Below are 23,248 nucleotides of genomic sequence, written 5' to 3' on the forward strand. Positions count from 1 at the left end.
TGGTATTCAAAGAAAAAAAAGTCAAATCGAACCAAAACCAAACCAACATAATATAAGTATGTAATTTTATTTTATTTATAGATAAAAGTATTATTTATAATCTATTATATTGATATATTTTTAGTTAGTTTATAATTTTCAATGTTTATATATATTGTTTTAAATTTGGGCTTATAAAACTTTGTAGATATTTTATTTTGTACTAAGATCAGAAGTTTTACAATAATATTGTTATAGTTTTTCAAATTCAAAATTAACAATTTACTTTGTAAATATCTCATTTTGTATTCAATTTAATTGTAGCTTTGATCTTCATTAATTTAACATACTGAACCTTCATATGTAAAAAAATATTTGTACTCAAGTGAATCTTATTGTCTTTTCTATGATTTATATTCATTTGACATTTTTTGAGTGTAGTTTATCACACATGTAAGTGAAAATATATTTGATCTATTTTTCAAACACAGTATAGTTGTAAAATATATAAAAAAAAAATGAAAAAACTGTCTAGAGCTGAAATTGAAAAAAAAGACTTTATGTGGTTTGATTTGGTTTCTAGAATTAATAAGCCGACATAATTGGTTTAGATATTTTTAATGAAAAATCAAACCAAATCGATCCATGTACACCTAGTTTGGATAATTGCGCTCCATAGCAAATTTGTGTTTGTTATGGCTATTAATCTGTATATTTCAGTATACACATATGTAAAAAAATTATGTATTTGGGTCTATTTGTATATTTCGGTATACAGATGGATCCTTCATTTGTATATTTCAATATACAAATGGGCCCTACATTTATATATTTTAGTCTATTTGTATATTTTGGCATACAAATGGGTCCTGCATTTGTATATTTCGGTATACAAATGAGTCCTGTATTTGTATATTTCGGTCGATTATACAAATGGGATGACCACAAACACGGTATGTTTGATGCAAATTACAAATAAAAGAAACTATACTATAACATCTAATTTGAATTAATAGTTTGTTATTTCATACAATTTTTCCTAAAATAAATACATGACTTCTACAATAATTTGATGCAACAAGACATTAATGTAATTTTGAAATGCTCATATAATAAAAATAATAATAACTAACATAAAAAGAACTATACACATTACACAAAGAGATTATGAGACGCATAAATTTTTGACTTTCGGTATTGGAGTTAATATGAAGTTGTGAATTCAAAGTTAATACGCAGTGTAAATTAAAGGCTAGAGGTCAAAGGCAATAACTAGTAAGGTACTGCGATTATGTTTAACATTTATGTGCGGTTGAAGGTTTAAATTACTACCGTCTTAATGAGTTATCGCCTATCGATTTATCCAATATTAAAAAACCAAAATTAAATCGATAATCCAATAATATATATTTTTTAAAACCATTAAAAAGTTGCTAGCCCAATAATGCAATAACCCAATAACAATAAATCAATTACTCTTTTTTAATTTGGATTATCGATTAATTCGATTTTTGCACACCTCCATTGCATACTTACGTTACACGTTTACGTTTATTTACAATTTAACAAAAATTTAAAATTAAAATAAACTTTTTTTAAAAGCAAAGTATGATAATGATTTAATATTTCTTAATCTTGATGGCTAAGTTAAATTAAACTCAATTTCGTACGATTTTAATTCACTTTATTGAAAACTAAGTTACGAATTTAAATTATGTTTTGAAAAATTTGATTCAGCCTAAACATTGAAACAATATTCCCAGTGTACTTGTCCCAGATTTTATTTCTCTCTATCTTATCAACCTTGAAGTTTAATGGATTTCATGTTTCCTTGTTGTGTAAGTGTTTTTGTGATGTCTACTGTTTTTTTCTCCAGTTGATACGACTAAGTTGCTTCATTTTGTTACTGTGCTACAACAATTAAATAATTGTTATAATTAAAAAGAAATGGACTAGCTTCAAATGTATATAATAAATTAATTAATTTATAATAAATATAGGAGTAATGTTTTATTTACACAGAAAATGTATACCGATTATACAATATAGTTTGCCAAAAGTCATAGAAAGTATACATGGATTATAAAAACATAGCTACACAAATTATACTATATATCTTACTTATACATGAGCTATACGTTATGATACACTCAAATAACTGAATATTACTTAACTTATATGAAGTACACACCCATTATCAACGAAGTTAGACACGAAGACTTATACCTATTGAGCACCTTTACAATTTCGAATTCGAACCATTTGAATATTTTTTTTAAAAAATAAGCTAAAAATAAAAAATGTGTAAAATACATTCAATTTGAATAATTAAATATTGACATGAGTTATTTTTAATCAAAAAAATTATTTAAACATTATATTATAAAGTTAAAAAAAAAGAAATTATTTTAAAGTAAAAAAAAATAATATGAAAAAAATAAAACTTAAACCATCCCCACTTCCCCTGCTATCCGCTAAAGCCCAAAACTCAGATTTTCCTCAATAAAACCACCCCGTTCATGGCGATTTCCCTCTCCTTGTACGGTCCCAACTCCAACAAGATAAATCTTCATTTCCATCAACCTATTTTTCAACGATAACTTTCTTCTTCTTCTTCTCATTTTAGGTAGAGAAAGATGAAGAAAAAAAAGCTCGTCAGAAAATTAATGAGTTCCGATTATCATTTACGAAAAAAACTGAGTTATCTCAAATTTCTTTTGTGTTTCATAATCGATTAACTTTTTTGGATGAAGAACATTCTTACATTATGTCAATATACATCATCAATTTAAAGTACAAATAACACATTTAGGACAAATAAAAAAACTTCAATAAACATTTGAGCAAATCAAATAATAAATTGAAAAAATCCTCCAATAAATTCAAACAACCGGACATCAATTTAAAACCAAATTACTACATTAACAGCAAAGAGACAAACTCCTAACTTAAAGCATTTGGTGCAACCAATTCTAATATAAATGACAACAAGGACAAAAAATTAACAACAATGGAGATAAAAGAACTGAAGTATCCGTAGAAAATAAGAGGAAGAAAGAGGGTGTGTAGCATCAACGACGATAACAACAAACTGATGGTGTGATGGATGAAGGAAGAGATGCCAAAAAAGATCAAGAAAAAATAATAATTTTTTTCCACAAAAAATTGTTCAAACTTAATATCTTTCACGCACATATAGGATGTGAGTTACAAACAATGTGCTATATAGGCAAAAAATGTTCAAATGATTCAAATTTGAAAAGGTAGAGGTGTTCAGTAGGTACAAGTACCAGTTCAGGGGTCTAAGTGTATTATGGGAACAACTTTAAGGGGTCATGAATGACTTAAACCTATTTATAGTGATGTAACCTTCATTTTTTCTAAAACAATAGTTTGAAAAAAAAACATTACTTCTCGAATTTTAGGTTTCATCAAGAAAAACGCCGCACTTTCAATCTTCTTCACTGTTGCCTTTTATCTTCTTTGATTTCACATCGGTAAGTTCTGTTGATCTATCAAAACTTTTTTAAAATGATTTTCTTTTAATATTGTTTGAATTCCAGATGGTATTTTTGTTAGAATTTATAAATGTCATAAATGAAATATACATTACTTAGGAGAAGAGTGAGAAATATCGTTTGCTAGATCTGTTGGCTTTTCAAATAAAAGGAATTTGTTAATTTTATTATAGTTTTACCTATGTTGAAGTGGAGAAATAACTAGATATATTTACTTTTAAATTGGAAAAATTAAGATATTTTTGCAACGATTGTTTAAGTATGAATGTTTATATTCCATAAAAAATCAAATGAAGAAGTTCAATTAGGAAAAATTGGATGAAAAAGAGGGTCTATTTATGATTAAATATTAAATAATTTAATTAGACAATTAATTTAAATTAATATAGTGTAAGATTCCGTTCATTATTTAAGGAAGGAGTCCATGAATTCATTCACCCAATAATATTTCTTTGTGATAAAAAATAAAAAAGTACTGTTATATCATATTAAAATCAATTTAATAATTTTTCAATAAAATTCCAAAATAGAAAAACCTTAAAACTTTTCCTCTTTTTTTTTTTTTTGGGCACAAAAACAGCCGCTACCCAACCCCTTTGTCCATCTTCTCCGGCGAAACCTCACTGAAACACCACCCAAATCAAGCTCCGGCAGTCCAAAACCTCATTCATTTTCTCCTTTTTTCCTGGCCAAACTCATCGTAACACCTCCAAAAAGCCCGTTCCTCGCTCAAGCTCGCTGAAAAATAAATAAATCAGACAGTTCCTAAACCTCTGCTTTCCTTCGCCACTAGACCCACCAGATCCCTCACCTTTCTCTTCTCAGGCAAGCTTGGACCCCCAACAGCGAAACCCAGCAAACAACTCTGACTAGCAGCCCAAAACCTTCCTCTGTACTTATGTTAAGGCTTGCTTTGGCATTTGGGATTCTTTCCCCTTAGAGCCGGTCACAGACTTAATTTGGGTCTTGACAATTATAGTTTGAAACTTTAAGACAACTTTTCAACAAATTTTCACAAGATTGTGTATTGTCTGAGTTGGTTCAGGTTACTTAGAGCATGGTGTGGTGTGTTAATTGTGCACAGGACAAGCCGACTAAAGATGTGGAGGGTAAAATGTAAGCTACATCACCTAGAATTCTTATTCATTATAATACTCCTCTCCTTCACTTTATTTTATGTATATGGTTTATTTATTCTAAGATGCTTCATTTATGTATATATGTTTTATTCTAAGATGCTTCATTCCATTACATTATAGATGTTGTTCTTTCTGTGGAAAAGTACTTGAAGAAGATAATTTTTCTATTGAGCCCACTTTCGTCAAGAATGCTTCTGGACAGGTTAGTTCTTTCTTTCTTATTCTTCTTGATGCATATGGGTTGCTATGTTTTAGACAGTTTGTTTTCCTTCCCTAAGATTCAATCCTAGATAGTTTTGATGGAGTGATTAATCTTTTTTAAAGATTGTCATTAATTGTTAAAATAGAGTTTTCAAGGTGCAATATGAGCACTGTTTAGAAAATAAAGGACATTTTACGTGGAAGACTGAGGAACATCTGACTGCTGACAACCGCCTTCTTTATTAGTATGCGGCTGTAGTTGTCTGTGAATGTTATGAAATGAGTGAAAACTAGGGGTGTCAAATTGAGCCCAAAAACAAAGGACCCGTTGACCCGCCCAGATTTTTATGGGTTGCGATCAAGATAAGTTAAAATTGGGTAAGTTCTTTTGCGGAATAAAACTGGATAAATTTTATGGGTAGTTCCTTACCTTTATCAATAGTTCTATTTCTTCGAAGCAGTATTGTTGAACAGGCTATATGTATGGTTATTTGTACACTATGTTTTTTCGATTTGTATTCTATCAAGACTAACTTAAATCATTTATAGAGCCAATTGTCAGGAAGCAGGGTGAGCACTATCCAAAGTAATTATTCAGTTTCACGTGAAAGAACACTAAAAGAAGGTATATGTATCGCTGATTGTTGTTTCCTCACAATGCGTTATGCTCACTGTACCTATTTGTATGACTTCTAATATTTTTCCTTTTCTGCTGAATGATTGATTGATTCTATTAGGGAAATTAGACAATTTTTGCTGATCTAGTTCTTGATTTTCAATGAAAGTTGTATGACTTTCTAGAGTACAGTTGCATATCCTTTGCATCAGATTTGATCTGTATTATTAACATCATAAACATCACATTCATAGTTTAGTTAGAATTTTTGTGTTAATGTGAGACTTTAATTCTAGTTTCCTGTAAGATTGGTGATGTGCTGCTCATTGTCATTATAGGCATTCACGTGGAACTATTTTTGAAAGTCTTCCAGTTGAGGAACTGTGATTGTGTTAAAATTAACTAACTGTATAGCTTAACAATGAATGTTGTTATCTTGTTGATTGGTCACAACTCTCTCCTGATATGTCAAGATAAGAGATTTTGTTGATGGGCCACGTGCAGAACTGCACTTAGAGTGCTAGTTTATGTAGCTATTTTAGCAAAACACTGACTAGACCTATCGTTTTGTTGATTAATCTGGTTAATATGATGTTATAACACTTCACTTAGACGTGCACAAGCTATGTAGCACATATTGGGCTTGACAATACATTAATCTTCTCTTTGGTGTCAATATGATATTTTTTTTTTGAAATTTTAAAAAATAAAAAATCCTATTGACACCAAAGAGAAGATCAAGTATGGTGTCAGTATGATTTTTAAGTATGAAGTTTTGGCTGATGCATTTTTTTTTGTCTTCCCCTTCCTGCAGCATATGAGGGTATAGAGGGTATGCTTTATGGGCTAGGAATTGATGGTGGTGATTCAATAGCTCGTCCAGCTTTGTCCTTCTATACGGTATGGTTCATTATGCTTGGATCATACCTCTACTAAGTAGGATATATCATTCTATTTCTGAATCTGTTCCTTTCAGATAGCAGTTGAAAAGAGTTTCACAAGGGGGCGTAGGAAAGAGCAAGTTCAAGCTGCTTGTCTTTACATTGCATGTAGGTGAGAGATTGTGTTTTATGATATTCTTTTTCAAAATATGATTTGTTCCCTAAGGGAAAAAAGAAGTGGATAACTTGTAATGAAGCTTGACATGTAGGCAGGTTGACGTGAATCATGTCGTCCGTGCATCAGTGGTTGAAACAAAAAGAGAACATTGATTTTGTAAAACACAGGAACAACCCACCTGCATATGAGAATCCCATATTTCGGTTATAGTGGTTTGATTTTAGAGTGAGTGGTTTTAGCAGTTCTATAAGTATAATCAGTTATTTGATTTTAGGGAAATTTGCTCTTTTGGTCCTTCAAATATTGACAAGTTCTGGTTTTGGTCCTTGTGATATATGACTAAGCATATTTGACCCTCAATTAATTTAAAACGTGTAGGTTTGATCCCTCTACTTGTTAGTTATATGTTGTCTTCCTACGATTATTCATTGAGTGTAAGTATTCAAGAAAAAACATGCTTTAAATGTTGACCTGAATTCTGTGCTGATAGTGGAACTAATTAATATGGTGGCTAAGTGAAAAAACTTGAACAATATAAACTTTACCTGGTTAATTGTGGATGAATCTATCGACTGTATTCTGCAGCATGGAGGATACCAAACCAACACAGTTTTCTTTAGTACATAAGTAGAAAGAGTAACAAGGAAAGTTATCGTTTTGATTAAATATTCTAATGTATCTCCTTGGTTCAAGCTACTTTACTAGTTACCAACTGGGGTTTCTTTATGTTTATTTTTCTTGCAGGGAGAACAAAAAGCCATTCCTACTCATTGACTTTTCCGAGTACTTGAGGATAAATGTGTACGTAAGCTTCATCTTTGTTTTGATGTAACACTTTGGATCAGTAATCTCGGGCAAGAACTTAATGGTTTCCCTTTAGGACAAGAACTTTTGTCATCCTATTTAGTATTATGATATTCTGTTTAGTATTTACCCCTTAGCTCCTTCTTGTAGTTATATTGTGAACTAGATCTCATGTGTGAATCTTGTGCGGTTATGTGAAGTTGTACTTAGTGTTGGATTTGTGAAAGTTAAAAAAATTCTTCTTTTTTAGCGGGAAGGAAATTTAAGACAGAAAAGGAATTGGCTTTTGAGTAAGTTGCTGGATTATATGCTTTACGATCCCTCCAAAAATCTTCATGAAAAGGGTATATGATTTACAACCCTTCCAATAATCTGCATGAATAGGGTATATGCTTTATAACCCTTCCCAATATCTTCATCTAAAAACAACCTTTTCAAATTTCTTCATCAAAAAACAACCCTTCCAAATATTTTCCTCAAAAGAACTACCCTTCCAAATGTTCTCTTGAATAATCCTCAGCGTGACTGATTGGCTTTTGAATTTGAGGGCAGTTTCTCCTCTGCTGCAGTACCTCTTAACTCTCTACTTTGACAAGTTTCCTTTCCTTATCGGAAGAATCTAGGTGACCGTTTGCATATTAATAACTTAACATATTGTTAATTATCGAGGTTTCTTAGTACATAGACTTTTTACTAATCTAGAACAATATTCTATTCTAAGCAAGTCCTATTGTTTTTAGGTCATTCATGAAGGGTTATACCTAAAGTTGGACAGTTGGAAAAACATTTACCCAATCACTATCTTTATTATCATAATTGAAACCTGTTCTCTTACTAAATGCAGGTACATATTAGGAGCTGTATTCTTACAGCTTTGCAAGATCCTACACCTTGAAGACCACCCAATTGTTCAAAAACCTGTGGATCCTAGCCTGTTCATTCATCGATTCACTGATCGTAAGTATTTATGATTTGCTGGTTAACTTTAATGTTTCTTTTTTCTTCTTTCTTGATCACCTTGTCACAGGTATCAACTTTGTGGCAGGGTGTATATATATTTTTGATTTATCCTTTGGTTTCTTGATTACGTTTTTGGATTTTCATGATGAGAAGTTTATGGATCTTGTGTCGTAAGGATTTTATTCTGCAAGCAGGGTATTTGTTGCCATTGTTCTGGCAGTTAATTCTCTGTGGATGCTCATAAATGGATCTTGGTTGCATCTTTTTCTTTGCCTCATCCATGGGCCAAAGATGTAGCATCTTTTTATCTCTTTTTTAGATAGAAGAGCAAAAAGGTTTTAGATTGGCACTAAGGTTCTAAAGTGGTACACTGAGCCCTGAGGTGCGGTGTTTTGGAAAACACACCGCTAGTTGATACATGGGGGCTGGAAATGCAGTTTAAAGCAGTTGAGGCTCATAAAAACAGACAGGTTAATGTTTTGGTGGTCAAACTGGTTCTATTTATGTCAGTCTGGTAAACCTGCTTTTTGGTTAGATTACTCATTTAGCGTTAGCTCCTTTGTTGACTAGAGCTTTTGCCTTTTTGTGTGGTGGTCTTGGCAGATTTAGCATCATTAGTTCAAATCAAAATTAGTGGCTACTCTTTGGAGGGCTCAAATCAAATCTGTACTAATAAAGATTAGAACCACTCAGGTATTCATTTCTAGGTTTCTTACATGTGTGGGTTTTCATAATTGGTATGGTCTGTAAGGAACATTAATGGCTTTTATGTCAGATTTGGTCAGAGTAAATAGTAATATGCTCAACTGTTAGTTTGAGATTAGTACATTATAGAATAGACATATCCATAAGATGAGTGTGGTCAAATATAGATGTTGTGATGGATGTTATGTTAAACATGATTGGACAAAATTAGATATGATCACATTGATAGAGGTGCAAGCAGCACACAGAGGAGAATGTTTATTGAGAGGTTTTGCTATATCTTACACAGACCTCTATATGCACTGGTTCACAAATGCGAGATTATGAGATTGAGGGTACTAAAAGGGGAAAAAGTAGACTTAAAATCATGATGAGCAAATTTTCTAGAAGACTTATGATCTATCAGACCAATGTGGATAGAACTGTGAAGAGACTGCAATGGTAAAGGATCTATATAGACTATACTAACAAATTGGGACCAAGTCTTAATCATTGCTGTTACACTTCCGTCTGTTTTTTGTCAAAAGTCCTTTCCTTTCAGTTTGCTAGGGATTTGTACGTCAATGTACGGATAAATGGGAAGTCCATAAACATCTTATTTTCCTTTAAAGAGCAAATTATTTAGTATTTATATGAGTGTATCCCAAATAGAATAAAATAAATAGAAACAATTCACATAGCCGACACAATTCATTCGAGATTAAGCAGGTATTCATGCTTTATATATGACGGAGTTAGTTAGGAATCAAAAGGTATGTATAAGCTTTCATGGACTATGTCTCACTCTTCCAGATTGCTAACCACTTTTCACACCTTTTAAGTACACTATTCCAAATTTGAAATTCATCGACATACCCCAGATAAATAGTTGGTACTGGACCCACCTCACGTCCCAGAATAGCTGCTAGGACCTGGACATTGACAGCATAGGAATTACATACTCTTTCCCCAATTAACATGAATCCTAGAAACTGCTTCAAGAATATAATAAGCCATAGATATTTTAGTTGGTATGCTTAAGTGTCGCAAAAGAACCAGTGAATAATTTGCATAGAGAAGATGAGTGATCTCTGTACTGTCTCCCTCCCTAGAGCCTTTAAATCCTTTCAGCCAACCTTTTTCTTTAGCACCTAAGTCTGTCCTTCCACTGCAATGAAGAGAAGGGAAGGTGATAACGGATCATCTTGCCTCAGGCCTCTCTCTGAAGAAATGAATCCCTCCAGAGAAGAAATATTTACCAGGATGGAAATCTCATCGCTTTACATGCAAAAAATATCCAGTCAATCTATTTTAGGAAGACAATTGGCTGGGCAATGGCCCCTTAAAGTAACTGTATCTAGATTGTGTATACACAAAATTATCAGCTAGGGCAAAAGTAAGTGAGGTATGGAATAACCAAGGATGTAACCTCTCTTTCAGAAGACATTTGAATGGCTTGGATTTGGAAGATTCACTGCCTACTTTAACAATCTCAAATCACTTCAATAGAGTGTCAACGGATCAGGAGAACTATGTTGGGTGGGAGACAGAACATGAGTTTTTTCAGTAAGGCCAGCATACCTTTTGAGGAACAACAAAAACAATACACAGACACAATGGCCCAGGAGACAGCGGTGGAAGGCAAATATACCTTACGATTGGCCTGCTTTGTATGGTTAGTGGTTAAAATGGCTTGCTTGACAGAAGACAGGTTGCAAAGAAGGGGGATACACCTAGCTCTATCTGCCTTCTATGTGGTTAATATGCAGAAACAAATAGTCATCTTTTTTTTGTACTATAGGGTGACTTCTCAACTGTGGGACAAGGAGGGAGTGTCCTCAGTGGTGGAAAAGATGAGGGAAGCTAGACTGAGATGGTTTGGGTATTTGAAGAGGTGCACATATGCCCCCATGAGGAGGTGCGAGAGGTTGGATATAGTGGGTAGAGGTAGGTCAAAAAAGTGTTGGGGTCAGGTGATTAATTAGGACATGATGCAACTTCAACTTACCCAGGATAATTTGATAGGAGGGTGTGGAGGTTGCGGATTAGGGTAGAAGGTTAGTAGGTGGTGAAGTGTTGTCTGTTATACTTTTATCCTTATGTATTGCTTTTGATTTCCAACACCATTTGTTTGTTTATTGTATTTAGTTTATCACGCTATTTTGGTGTTGTTTCCTTTAATTAGTTGTTATGTTTCCTTCTGTCGTTTTTCCTTTGCATACATACTTTGATTTGCTGTACTTGAGCCGAGGTTCCTTTGGCAATAGCCTCTCTACCTCCACGAGGTAGAGGTAAGGTCTGCATATACTCCACCCTCCTAGATCTCACTTGTGGGATATCACTAGGTATGTCGTTGTTGTTAGCTTGCTGGAGTTCTCAAGTGAAGACTATCAATTTATAATGTAGGTTTATTTGGGGGAAGGAAGCCAAACATTTCTAGATCTGCTCTTCACATTTTGGCTAGCATGAAGCGAGATTGGATGCAGGTTATATATCATTTTCTGTATATAATTTTGTGTTACTGGATTATTTCTTTAGAATTACATTGTTTTTTTGATAACTCAAACCAAAATAAAATCCATATTTGATTGAGAGAATGGGTTGTTGTCTCGGTGTATGGCCTTGGGAGATTCTCATTGCAAGGACAAACATATCTCTATCTTGGTTTACCATATATTATGCCCCCAAGTTGTGTTATCCACACTCCAGTTAACTAGGCCTAGACCTGGGTGGGTCGGGAGGGGGGTACATGTTGATGTCCGACATTGGTCGAGAGAATGACTTGTTGTCTCCTTATAGGATCTTGGACAATCCTAAGCTCATCAGCTAGCTTTTGGGATTGACTTAGACCCAAGGTCCATTTACTTAACATAGATACAAATTACTTGCTTTTTTGCACTAATCCACAAATTGTCCACAGACAGGGAGAAAGCCAAGTGGATTATGTGGAGCTGCACTATACATTGCTTCTCTTTCACATGGACTGAGTTGTTCTAAATCAGAAATTGTAAGTGGCCCTTGTAGGTTCCTTTATTTTGATTGTCAGCATTCAGATTCTTTGATCCTCTTTGGATTGACTTATAAGCCAAAAACTATAAGTTAAGATATGTAATTTATGGCTTTTGGCTTATTTTTGTTGTTTTCACTTAAAAACAAGTTCTTGAAAGCACTTTTTAATTTTATCCAAACACTACAAAAATGCTTAAAAGCTATTTTAGCTTAAAAGCACCTAAAATAAGCCAATCCAAACAGTCTCTTCACAGACAGACTTCACGTTTTAAGTTTTGTTCGGCTTTGAGAAACTCTTATTGCTTTAGCTAGTTTTCAAGAACTAGTTGGAAAAAAAAAATAAAGGACTACTTGTTCTTAATATCACGAAGTTCAGACTTTTTTCCTCATCGAACTTAACAACTGTTCATGTTCTACTCTCTTGGCTTATTTTATGTTCTAGCCTATGTAGCACAAACACTGGCACTAGTTCACATTTATTTAGGGTGACATAACAAAGGAGCGTGATATTTCCTTTTTCCTTCTAATCAACAGATCAAAGTGGTGCACATTTGCGAAGCAACACTGACAAAGCGTTTGATTGAATTTGAGAACACAGAATCTGGGAGCTTAACGGTATGTAGCATCAAGGCTGGTAGGATCAGTACTGCTGGAACTTCAATTTTCAAGTTTGAAAAGCTTCATGTGCATTTATTTAGTCATGTGTGTAGGTCCTTCAACTTTAGTGGGAGGGGGACAGCTATTAAGGTAGGATCCTAAAAGCAATCTAGTAATAGGTGTGTGCTCCTGTAATGCTCAAATTTTGTTTTTTTCCTCCGAGTATGATTCCATTGTGAATACTGAAAATATACAAAGGAAGGTAGGAATTAAAGGAAGAACAAACATTATGGGGTTTGGGTTCTTATCATAAAGTTGACAGGGGTCAGGGTAAGGTGTAAAATGTAATTGTTACCAAAGCTGGAACCTATATTGTAAAACTTCTGTACTGCAGTTACATCAATTACATAGATAAAAGCGTGTTCATGTCATTCAGTGAGAGTTACAATTTTGCCTCTTATTTATAAATATTTATGCTTCTTAACGCTCTTCATTAAAACACTTAAATAAAGTAAAAGGGCGTCTATTAATTTTTTCACACAAGTTTATTGAAATAAGATTATTTGAATTATAAGGATAAAACGGAATGTGTGTACATATATGTATTGTTTACGGAAGATTTATATATGTTTTAAAGTATTCAAGATTAATCATATATGTCATTCGTTAATAATTTAGTTCACATATATCTTTATTGTTAAACAATACTGGGTCCAATAGATCTTTAAATCAACTGAAGTCTTCAATTAATTACTTGCAAAAGGCCAAAAAAAAGGAGCAAATAAAAGATGTATCTAGTGTGTTACTGTCATCAGATTTGATATGTCATGAAGCCACCCAATGCCTGCACTCTGGAGAAGATTTTAATTCCATCCGTCTTCGACCTCTTGCTTCTTTTTTTCCTGCCTTTTCTTAGAGTTCTGCTGGTGGGATCTTAAAAGAACTCGCCTGTGGGCTGTGCGCGTCAGCCTTCAAGTCATTTTGTTGCTCTTGTCCATGGGAAATCATCACCAATGATGTGCTATTTTTTATGAGCCTGACGTGTCTGATGACATATTTATTATTGTTGACAGTTAAAACAAATTTTCCTGTGTATTTAAAAGTTTTAACTTCCTCCCTTTTCCTTAGCACATTATAGTTGGAGTTTGATGCAATTTGATTCAGTTGTCATAGCGTGTAAGCCAAAAAATTCCTTTCCAAGTTTCATACTAATTCTTGAATTACTTGCAACTAGATTGATGAGTTCAATACAAGAGCTGAGGAGCTTGAGAAAGAAGAGACGCTGGCCATGCAACTTTATCCGGGGTCAAAAGGATCCGGGATCACAGAAGTGCTGTGTGAACACAAGAAAACTGTGAAGCTGCCTTTTGCCCATGGCCTTTGTGAAAGTTGTTATACTGATGTAATTACTTATTACCGGTCCTTTCAAGTTTTTAGTAGTATTGCGAAGTCATATATATAATACTTATGAATGTGTTTGCAGTTTGTAAAACTTTCAGGTGGGCTTGATGGAGGATCTGAACCTCCATCCTTCCAACGTGCTGAGAGGGAAAGATTGATGGCAAAACAAGATGCTGAAGAAATTGCGGAGGATCCAAGTTTTCCCATGTCCAGTCAGATGGAGAACAATGTCGGCGAGTATTTGGAGGTACTCCTGAGAGCTGTTACTTATCCAAAGCATTATTACCTTGTAGTCAGGAAGTAGAATTTATGCTTTCATAAGCTTTTGACATCTGGAAAAGACACAGCTCAAGTTCTGAAAATTTCAAGATGGAAGGATAGATTTGAAAGAAAAGAATAGACATCTAAAAATAAAATAGAGTAGGGGTAGGAAGAAGAGGATTTCTTCTTAGATGCTAGGTTTTCTTGGGATTGAATTCCAAATTATGAGCTTGCAAAAGGAACCTAAAAGCACAACCTGCAAATGGGTGAACTGTATGATTGTTGAAAATCTGCAAGAGCTACCTCTTAACTACTAAGTAATGTGGATGTTTGTGCTTTGGCAAAAGATCCTTTCAGTAGACTCATAACTCTTCCCTTTGTTTCTGGATTCTGAAGATATTAAGAACTTAATGAATTTCTAAGTTCTAAACATCTAGCTACCTAAGTATAGAATCCAAACTATGTTGAGATGCAGATTCATGAATTCAAAAAAGGATGTAGAGTTCCGAGAAATCTTTGGGTTCTAAATGCATTTCATTGGTGTAATGTAAGAAATCTGTGGACTAGACTTATCTTTGGCACATGTATCCTTTCAGTTCCACAGGCAGAATTTGTGAAAAATAAACAAAAATCAGTTAATGATGAGCTAAGTTGTTTCCTGTCTGGAAATATGAGATTGAAATTCAAAATTCCCTTAGTCAATGCAAGTTGAACTGCAGAAATCCAAAAGAGGCCTATATCTTGGTATGCTTGTTCCAGTCTGTTATTTGTCATATTATGCTTTAATATAATCGTAGCTAGTAAAAAGTGTGTACTAGTTACAGAAATGGGGAATGTCTTCTGGAAAAGAGTCTTCATATTTACTTACCTCTACCTCTCTGGTTGAGCAAATCAATTATTCTGCATAGCCAATATGGATTATTCTTCTGTGAGATTAATCTTTGTAATGCAGACTTCCCCTTTTGACTGTTTGTATTTTGATCTGGTAGTTAATTCCACTGATACTAATTCTTAGCTTTAGATGGTATGTTAAGGAAATATCCAGCATTTCCTGTGATTTCTTTTGAAGTATTTCCTTAGGCAACTCCATACTGCAAGTAATACCAAGTTCTTGAGTTTAGGTGTTTACTGGAAAAATGCCGGGTTTTGCTTGCTTTCTGAATAGTGCCTCCATCATTTATATGTTTTTTTTTTCTTTTGGTTGATGATCAGCCTGAAAAGGAAGGGAACACCCAGAGTGTGAAAAATGTGCATATATCAGGATCTGAGCAAGTAGGTAAGTAATATTTTCTCCAGTAGCTAGAATGTTGGAGAAACTTAGTCCTGGATTAGAGGATTAAGTCACTTTTCTACATTTTCCAACAAAAGAAGAAAAATAAGTCTTTTTTCTCTCAATTACAGGAGCATTCTCTGTGGTTAAAACTGATCATATTGCGACTCCTGATACATTACATGACATGGATGGTATTGATCATGATGAATCAGGAAACTTTTCCGATATCGATGATGTAGAGGTGTGCTACTTCTTTTATGTTTGTAAAATCTAGTAGGGATAATACTACTGCTCATGTTCCTTGCATGTTTTCTTAAATTATCTGTCAGTCTAGATGCAAAAGCTGTGATTTTTTCTGATTTCATCCCGCTCTTCATCATGTGATACTTGGCAAATCATAGTATGATACTACCAGTACCCGACCCTGCTTTCTTCCTTTGCTTAGGAAACATCATCGATAGTTAGGGATGTAACATGTAACAGATACTGGAAATTAACTGTTCATTGAAGACTTTTATAATGGTATTAGTTCTACATTTATGGGTATGTATTTTCTGGTTCACTAACTTGTCATGGCTGTTACCCTATACCTGCATTGTTGTCAGGTTGACAGTTATCTTCACAATGAGCAGGAAAAGAAATACAAGAAGATCATTTGGGAAACAATGAATCGAGAATATCTTGAGGTGAATTATTTTATTTATTTTTATGAATCACCATGTGAAGTCGATTTGTTGATCGCAAAGTCCTATAGTGGTTTTAGGATTTATTAGTACAAAAGAAGTTCTTTAATGAACGTCTCTGATTCTTGAGATTACAATTATCAGTTATAATGGGAATCTTGTCATGAATTTAGGATAGATTGATTTTCTTAGTTAAGGATTCTGATGATGCTTTGTATGTTCTACTAAGTTGACAGTGGCTAAGCGATGAGTCCTTTTCTAACTTTTGCTCCCGTTTGTCCATCTTCAGGATGATTTTGCTCATCACATAATAGTAGTCTGCACTAACTTCATTAAAGAAAGAAAAAACAGTAGCCTGCACTAACTTCATTAAAGAAAGAAAAAACGGTAGTCTGCACTCACTTTTTTACTGCCTCTTCCTTCTTCTAACTGACCTTGCTGATTAATATTTTGTAGGAACAAGCAGCCAAGGAAGCGGCTGTATTAGAAGCCAAGAAGCAACATGAGTTCATTTTAGCTAACTGTCCGGAGGATGTACAAAAGTTTGCTGCTGCTACTGCTGCTTCTGTTGCAAAGTCAAAAAAGGTAATACTCTGAACTTATATTGAGTTTGTTACCTGGTGAAAATTGATGCTTAAAGTTTCAAGTTGAGGAACTAAGAAACTATAAAGAAGGGAAATTTGTTGATGTCGCCGGTAGTTGAGAATTTGATGGTTGTTAACATATTCAAACTCAGCAAATATTGGAAAATGACTTGTATTTTCTCTTGTGATTTAAATAACTCAGGGCTTGGATACAATGATCCAAAAGTGAGACAAACACAGTTTTTTTAATGGTCAAATTTTGAGATTGTTTTCGCTACACGGGGAGGAATAGGGGGCTATTAGTTTCTTAGTAAGTTTATAAATGTTAATTGCCAATTTTGTCTGTTTTGATCTCGTCACTTATCCAACATTTTTATAATATAACAAAAAGGAATGGCAAGATTGGTCTGTGGTTGTGATATATCTTATCTTCTTGATAAACTAAATTGTCTATTGCCCTAAGATGGTACCAAAAACTTACATTTTCATCTGCACGACTAGACTTCCAAAATTCCCACCCAGCCGTCTCTTAACATTTTCTATACACTTAAAAGTATCAAAATATACCAAAGAACTCCTAGTCTCAATTCCTTCAATTAATCATCTATTCCTCTCTTCTTCTCTTCCCAATAGCGCTCCTCTTTCAACTCGTTAGGCCTCTTCAACTAAAATGAATTAAATACCAATTCTATGTTGAAGGATGAGTAAATAAAACTCCACAAGCTGGTGAAAAGTAAGTGGGATATGTTTTTTTGAGATAAAAATAGGTGGATTTTTTGTGTTCCCCGTCCACCTTTCTTGAACTCACAACACCAACTGGCTACACATGTTCTCTCTTAAGTTAATTTGCCACAAGAATAGACATGAATGCGGCCTATCACCAAAAAGAAAAAGTGTGCGCATGTGATATTTCTTATACACAGTTCTTGCTCTAGAAGCCTTGTGGAATAAGCTTACACTCTGCTTTATGATATCATCTGCAGGAAAAACAACAGAAGAGGGCTGCAGAATTGAAAAATACCGGCCCTGCTCAAACCGCTGCCGAAGCAACAAAGCAAATGTTAGCTAAAAAGGTGAGTATGATAGAGGAGAGAAATGTACAATCTTTAGCATCTTATTTTCAGGGATCTCTGTGTTCTGGAAGCTTCTTACTGTTTCCTTATGTTCAGTATCCAAAAGCTATAGTACTTAATGAATTACTAATTGGGGAACTTGCACAAATGCAGAGCTGAACCCACATGTGTATTTGGGGGTGCAAGTGCACCCATTAACTTCGGAAAAAATCATGTATATTTATGTATATCTATCTTGAGAAACTGGTAGAAACTAAATATAATTAATGGTGCCCCCTTGGATAGCATAAAAGGGTGCTTTGGACTGCTGGTACACCCGAATACATCTACCCACGTCAACTGGGTTCTATCCCAGATACTACCTCTTTTTTTAGTTTAATATTAGTGAACTCGGAGTTTTCAGATCCTGGGTTCGCTTCTGCCTCTGCTCAAATGTACACTTCGGCCATCACTAGCATGGCCGAGATATACACTATAGATACACTTTGGTTGTATATGTAGTGTATAGGTATGTGTTTATATGTATAGTATATGTATATGCAGTATAAAGTATACATTATCTATACACCGTGTACATATTTTATAAAGTGGATGTCCATATGGTATTTGACTATATTATTCCTTACTAATCTGTAGATTATGTATCTTCGTTGTTATCTGAAACCGTAATTTCTAATATCTTCTGGAAGTTTGTCTTTGTTGCTCCATGTTTAGCCTCTACAATATGGTTATATGCACTAGGATAAGTGAGAGAGATTTGGAGTTCTGTAGTTTTTGAGAAAGATATTTTGTTTATTTGATCCACAAAATATCAAAATGTTTCTTGGAATCCTTTATTTATTAGTATGTAATGCAGTTTCGAGTTGCTTCTTTTTCCTTTATAATTTATCCGAGTAAATTTAATGAAAATCCATACCATGATAAAAGACATAACATGCTAGCGAGAAGCCCTCTCTAAATATTTGGTGTTGGACAAAATGAGTGTGAATAGACGCATCGAATTAGGATCTTGGTATTTGGAATCCGGTCGTTCAGAGGGTAGAGAAGAGGTTAGCAGAAAAAGCTACTTATCCAAAGAAGGCAAGGAAGTTCTTATAAAGAGCACTTTATTGAGTATCCCTACATATTGCATGTCCTTGTTCAGTGCACCTACCACTGTGATAGGTAAGTTGGAAATGTTTCTTTTCCTATGGGATGTGGTGGATGGGGCAAAGAAGTTCCAATTAGTTTGATTGAACACTGTGACATCTCCTTAACGATCGGGTAGAATTGGGGTTAAGAACCACTTTTGGGTAAATGGTTGTGGAAATTTTGGGTGGAGGGAGAAACTTTATGAGGATGAGTGATTGCAGATAAATATGGTGAAATGGAAGGGGGATGGCGAACAAATGTGATCACTGTCCTTTCAGGTGTGTTGTGTGGAGGAATATAATGAAGGGGTGAGATGATTTTAATGGTACCATTACTTTTAAGGTTGGGGACGGGAGTAGAGTTAGCTTTTGGGGGAAAAAGTGGTGTGCAGGTTTGGTGCTCAAGGATGAATTCCCAATATTGTACAAAGTCTCTTGGTGGGAGTTGTCTGTTCATCAAGTTAGAGAGAGGGAAACAAGGGGATGAGACTTTTTGGGATGTAAGGTTTAGGAGGAATTTTCAGGATTGGGAGGTCACCAAGTTTCAAAGATTTTGCTAGTTTTACTTCAAAAGCAGTGTGAGCCAGTTGACAGACCTGATGCTTTGAGTTGAGAGTTAGGAAATAACAATCTTTTCTCAGTTAAGTCCTATGAAAAGCTTCTGCTTAGGCCGGAGGTTTAGTTTTCCACGTATCTCAGTTTGGATCCTAAGATGCCTCGTGCCAAGGAAGGTGTGCCTTCTTGGCGTCGTTAGCTACTAGAGGGGTGATTATGACAGTGGAGAATCTTAGGAGACGAAAGGTTATCTTCTTGAGTTGTTTTCTTTGTACGGAGGTGGGTGAGGATGTGACCATAATTTTTTTTTTGAGCAGGTAATGATTTGTATTATAAACCAGTACTTAGGTGGTACTGAAAACCCCTTCACAAATAAGTAAAATCTAGGAACTGAAACAGCAAGCCTAGCATGATTCTAATACTTCTAGGATTACTTCTGCATCTATAGCGGAACTCTTTGTACACCAAAAGCATAATAACAGAATATAATCCTTTTTGAACATTTGTAGGGAACTAGGGATCTGCTTCTATCCTCGAAGCTTCTAGCATTCCTTTCTCTCCAAATGGTCCACCAATAACTTCTTTTCTTTGCCCCAATTCTTGCTTCCTCCCAACTTGATAGAGTGTCAGCAATCTTGCTAGACATTGTCTATTGAATATGTCTCTGAGATTAAAGAATTCAGAGGAGAAATTCCCAGGGACAGAAGTGAAAGAGATTCCATCTGCAAAGGAATTTGCTATGGAAGTTGTACTGAGAGAAGATAACTCCGACAACTAAGCAAAGGAGTCAGTGGCTTTTATTTTAGGGGTGAACGAGAGGGGGATAGACACAATTGAAGACTGACAGTACAGTATTGATAACTCGATCACTGGTAGGGAGACATGGGAGATAGAAGAAGCAATTCCCATTGCAACAGAGACAGAAAATGCAACAACTGAGCAAGAGAGAGTTAACTCTGCTTGGGTTCGCCTGAACATCATCATGCTTCGCGAAATGTTCAGAGCAGATTTCGATGTGACCATATTTTAGTACGTTGCAAATTAGCTACAAGCTTATGCAATAATATCCTTAGATGGTTTGGAGTTTCTTGAGTAATGCCAAGATCCGTAAAGGAGTTGAGTTTCAGCTGGAAGAGTGGAGCTAGGAGAAGAAGGCACAAGGCTTGGAATGTTAGCACTCTTGCTTTAATGTGGGTCGTTTGGAAAGAGAAATAGGAGAGCTTTTGAAGGGGTGTTGATGAGCTTTGTTCAATTGACGAGTAGTCTCCGATCCCTTATTTTCTTTTTGATTCACCCATGTTGTTCCTGTTTGTATAGAGGATGGGGTGTTTTTCTCTTTTGGGGAGAACCATATTATGTAGGTTTCTCCTCTTTTGGTATAGCACTTGTATATGGCCAAGTAGGCCTTGTTATTATAATTGAAACCTTTTGCTTGATCAAAAAAAGAAATAGCAAATTCTTATTAAGGGTAGAGGGATCTGATCCATCCCATCGCAGTCCTTTGGTCGTGACTTCTTATTGTTAGGTACTAGGGCTTTTCCAGAATTTTAAGAAGACGAGTGAACTATTACGATTACGAGGAAGTGAATATAGGATTTAGCTTCAACTTGTTTAATTTTTGGGTTCTTACCATTGAACCCAATTCACTACTTCAATTATAGATCCAAAATTTTTGTTCTAAACATTAGTAAGTTTTTACACGCACTCGCCCACACACACACATACTCCCGTAGAAAATGTTGGTAGCTAGTCACGAAATCAATTTGATTGTGCTATAATATCCTCCACTACTAGTTTTAATAGAGACTTCTGATTTATTTAATTATATAAATTTCTACTATGAAAGGAGAATGGGTATAAAATAAATAAAGAAGAAAGAAAAAGTACTTCATTAAAACGAAAAAGGGCCACCAACCATACCCATTTCCCATTGGTGGGCCCCATTGTAAATAAGAAATGAAAAAACAAGACAAACATGGGATTGGAACACCCGACTACCTATAGAGGTGCACCCTGTAACAATTGCATCATATGAATCTTCGAGCTTTGGTAAATACTTCTGAAGAAATATAACATTGTTATGCATGGTCATAACTCTAGAGAGAGGAGCATGAGTGCACATGACCCATGCCTCTCACATGGATCGGTCAGTTGTTATGCATCATTTTGCTAGACTTAGCTGCAGCCTTGCAGAATGTTTCAGTTTTTCCTTGTTAAGTGTTTGTTTTTCTCAATTTCAACATTTCTGTTGCTTTTGGCCTGAGTTTGATAGGGTTTAAGGATTGAAAATGAGCTTGCAAGTCCATTTATCTATATATGAATACGTAACTACGAAGTTCACAAAAAAGTTCTAGTTTCTTCCCATTGCGCACAATCATTTTTTGGCCTCTGTCTTATGTTTTTATTGTGTGGCACGTCTTCCTGTTTGCGTGAAACAATATTTATAAGATTTATCGGTTCTGTTGTTTTCCACTTACGCTGCTTTATATCATGTGATGCAGAGACTGAGCAATAAGATCAACTACGATGTGCTAGAGAAGCTTTTTGATGATTCTGTATGTGCTCCTACTCCAAAAATTCTTTGAGAATTCCTTTATACCTTCTGCTGTTACTTTCAATATTGCTTGGATGTCAATTCCTTTGGCGGAGTATTGTTTTCTTTTTTTAAAAAAAATCTTCAGTTTTGACCTTATTAGGTATACAGAATCTTGGGTGTTGGGGGTGGATGGCTGGTGTCTGAGACATCATTATGCATAATATTTGGATATTTAAGAAGCTGGGAAGTACTTAAATAATGAAAACTTGGTTATGCTGCATCAAAGTATTGTAGAATTCTCCATTTTTCCAGTTATATTGCTTGTTCAATTTGTAATTACTGGGAACTGCATGTTAGAAACTCTACTATTACAAGTGTTAGTTTTGTATCCCAAGGGATAACGCGCCCTTTCCTCTGTAAAGGGAACTGAGTTACAGTTTCTTGAAAAGGAGAAATGTATGGTTTATCAATAATTGTGTTCCAGATTTTCTTGTGACTAAATATGAAAAGATCTGACAACCAAACACACTCAAAATTAGGAAGAGAGATAAGAAACCTTGAAATCACAAGTCATAGAAGAACTTCTGTAGCACCCTGAAAATTTATAGTTACATGTATTCATCTAAAGGACAAATTACACAAATTATATGGCCTATTGCTGTCATAACTCATCTCCCGTATATGTGTTTAATTCATGGTCATTTTATTTATGCAGGCACCTGAGAACCCAAAGAAAGCTCGAACTGCATACGATTCAACAGATGATTATGGGGTAAAGAGCGACAAAATTGATCCAGAAGTAGATGAGAATTATGAGGACACGTTTGGCGAGGATTTCCATTACGGTGAGGATGTTGGAGGATATGGCTATGATCAAGACTATGATTTGGATGATTATTGAATTAATCTGCCTTCCCCCTTAAGAAACAGAGGACACAAGATGTGTATTAGGAACTGTTGAGGTGGCTAACTGCATCTGAAAGTTATTTTCTTTTTAATTATCATTGATTAATTTATTTGCTGGAACACTTCCCATTGCTGGAATGTTAAAAAGTGTATCAGCTTTACTTCTGAGAGAATTCAGTTCTTTCTTTAGAATAGACATTTGCATGATTTGAAGTTGAATCTGGTAATCTGTTTTGTCTTGACAAGATTGTGCCACCATTGAAGACAAGTCTTCTTTGAC

General features: G+C 34.7%; 1 protein-coding gene across 1 annotated transcript; it reads left to right on the top strand.

Annotated features, from left to right (window-relative positions):
* The first annotated feature begins 4,554 nt into the window (after window positions 1–4,554).
* LOC107007248 (transcription factor IIIB 60 kDa subunit) lies at window positions 4,555–23,210 on the top strand. The gene is made up of 19 exons (XM_015205783.2): window positions 4,555–4,613; window positions 4,757–4,838; window positions 5,387–5,462; window positions 6,268–6,353; window positions 6,430–6,506; window positions 7,257–7,313; window positions 8,161–8,273; window positions 11,367–11,446; window positions 11,881–11,967; window positions 12,504–12,584; window positions 13,801–13,968; window positions 14,050–14,214; window positions 15,441–15,504; window positions 15,630–15,742; window positions 16,107–16,187; window positions 16,641–16,769; window positions 17,752–17,841; window positions 22,028–22,081; window positions 22,778–23,210. The coding sequence occupies exons 1-19, from the start codon at window positions 4,555–4,557 to the stop codon at window positions 22,961–22,963; spliced, it is 1,848 nt and encodes a 615-aa protein (XP_015061269.1). The 3' UTR covers window positions 22,964–23,210.
* Window positions 23,211–23,248: the final 38 nt, after the last annotated feature.

Source organism: Solanum pennellii, chromosome 1 (genome assembly GCF_001406875.1).
Source record: "Solanum pennellii chromosome 1, SPENNV200".
NCBI lineage: Eukaryota > Viridiplantae > Streptophyta > Magnoliopsida > Solanales > Solanaceae > Solanum > Solanum pennellii.

What these genes read in the sequence shown, in the direction of transcription:
- LOC107007248 (XM_015205783.2), top strand. Translation starts at nt 4,555, where the DNA reads ATGGTGTGGTGTGTTAATTGTGCACAGGACAAGCCGACTAAAGATGTG. An exon ending in CCGATATCGATGATGTAGAG is followed by an intron (nt 15,743 to 16,106) that starts GTGTGCTACTTC and finishes CATTGTTGTCAG; the next exon opens with GTTGACAGTTATCTTCACAA. An exon ending in AGAAGCTTTTTGATGATTCT is followed by an intron (nt 22,082 to 22,777) that starts GTATGTGCTCCT and finishes TTATTTATGCAG; the next exon opens with GCACCTGAGAACCCAAAGAA.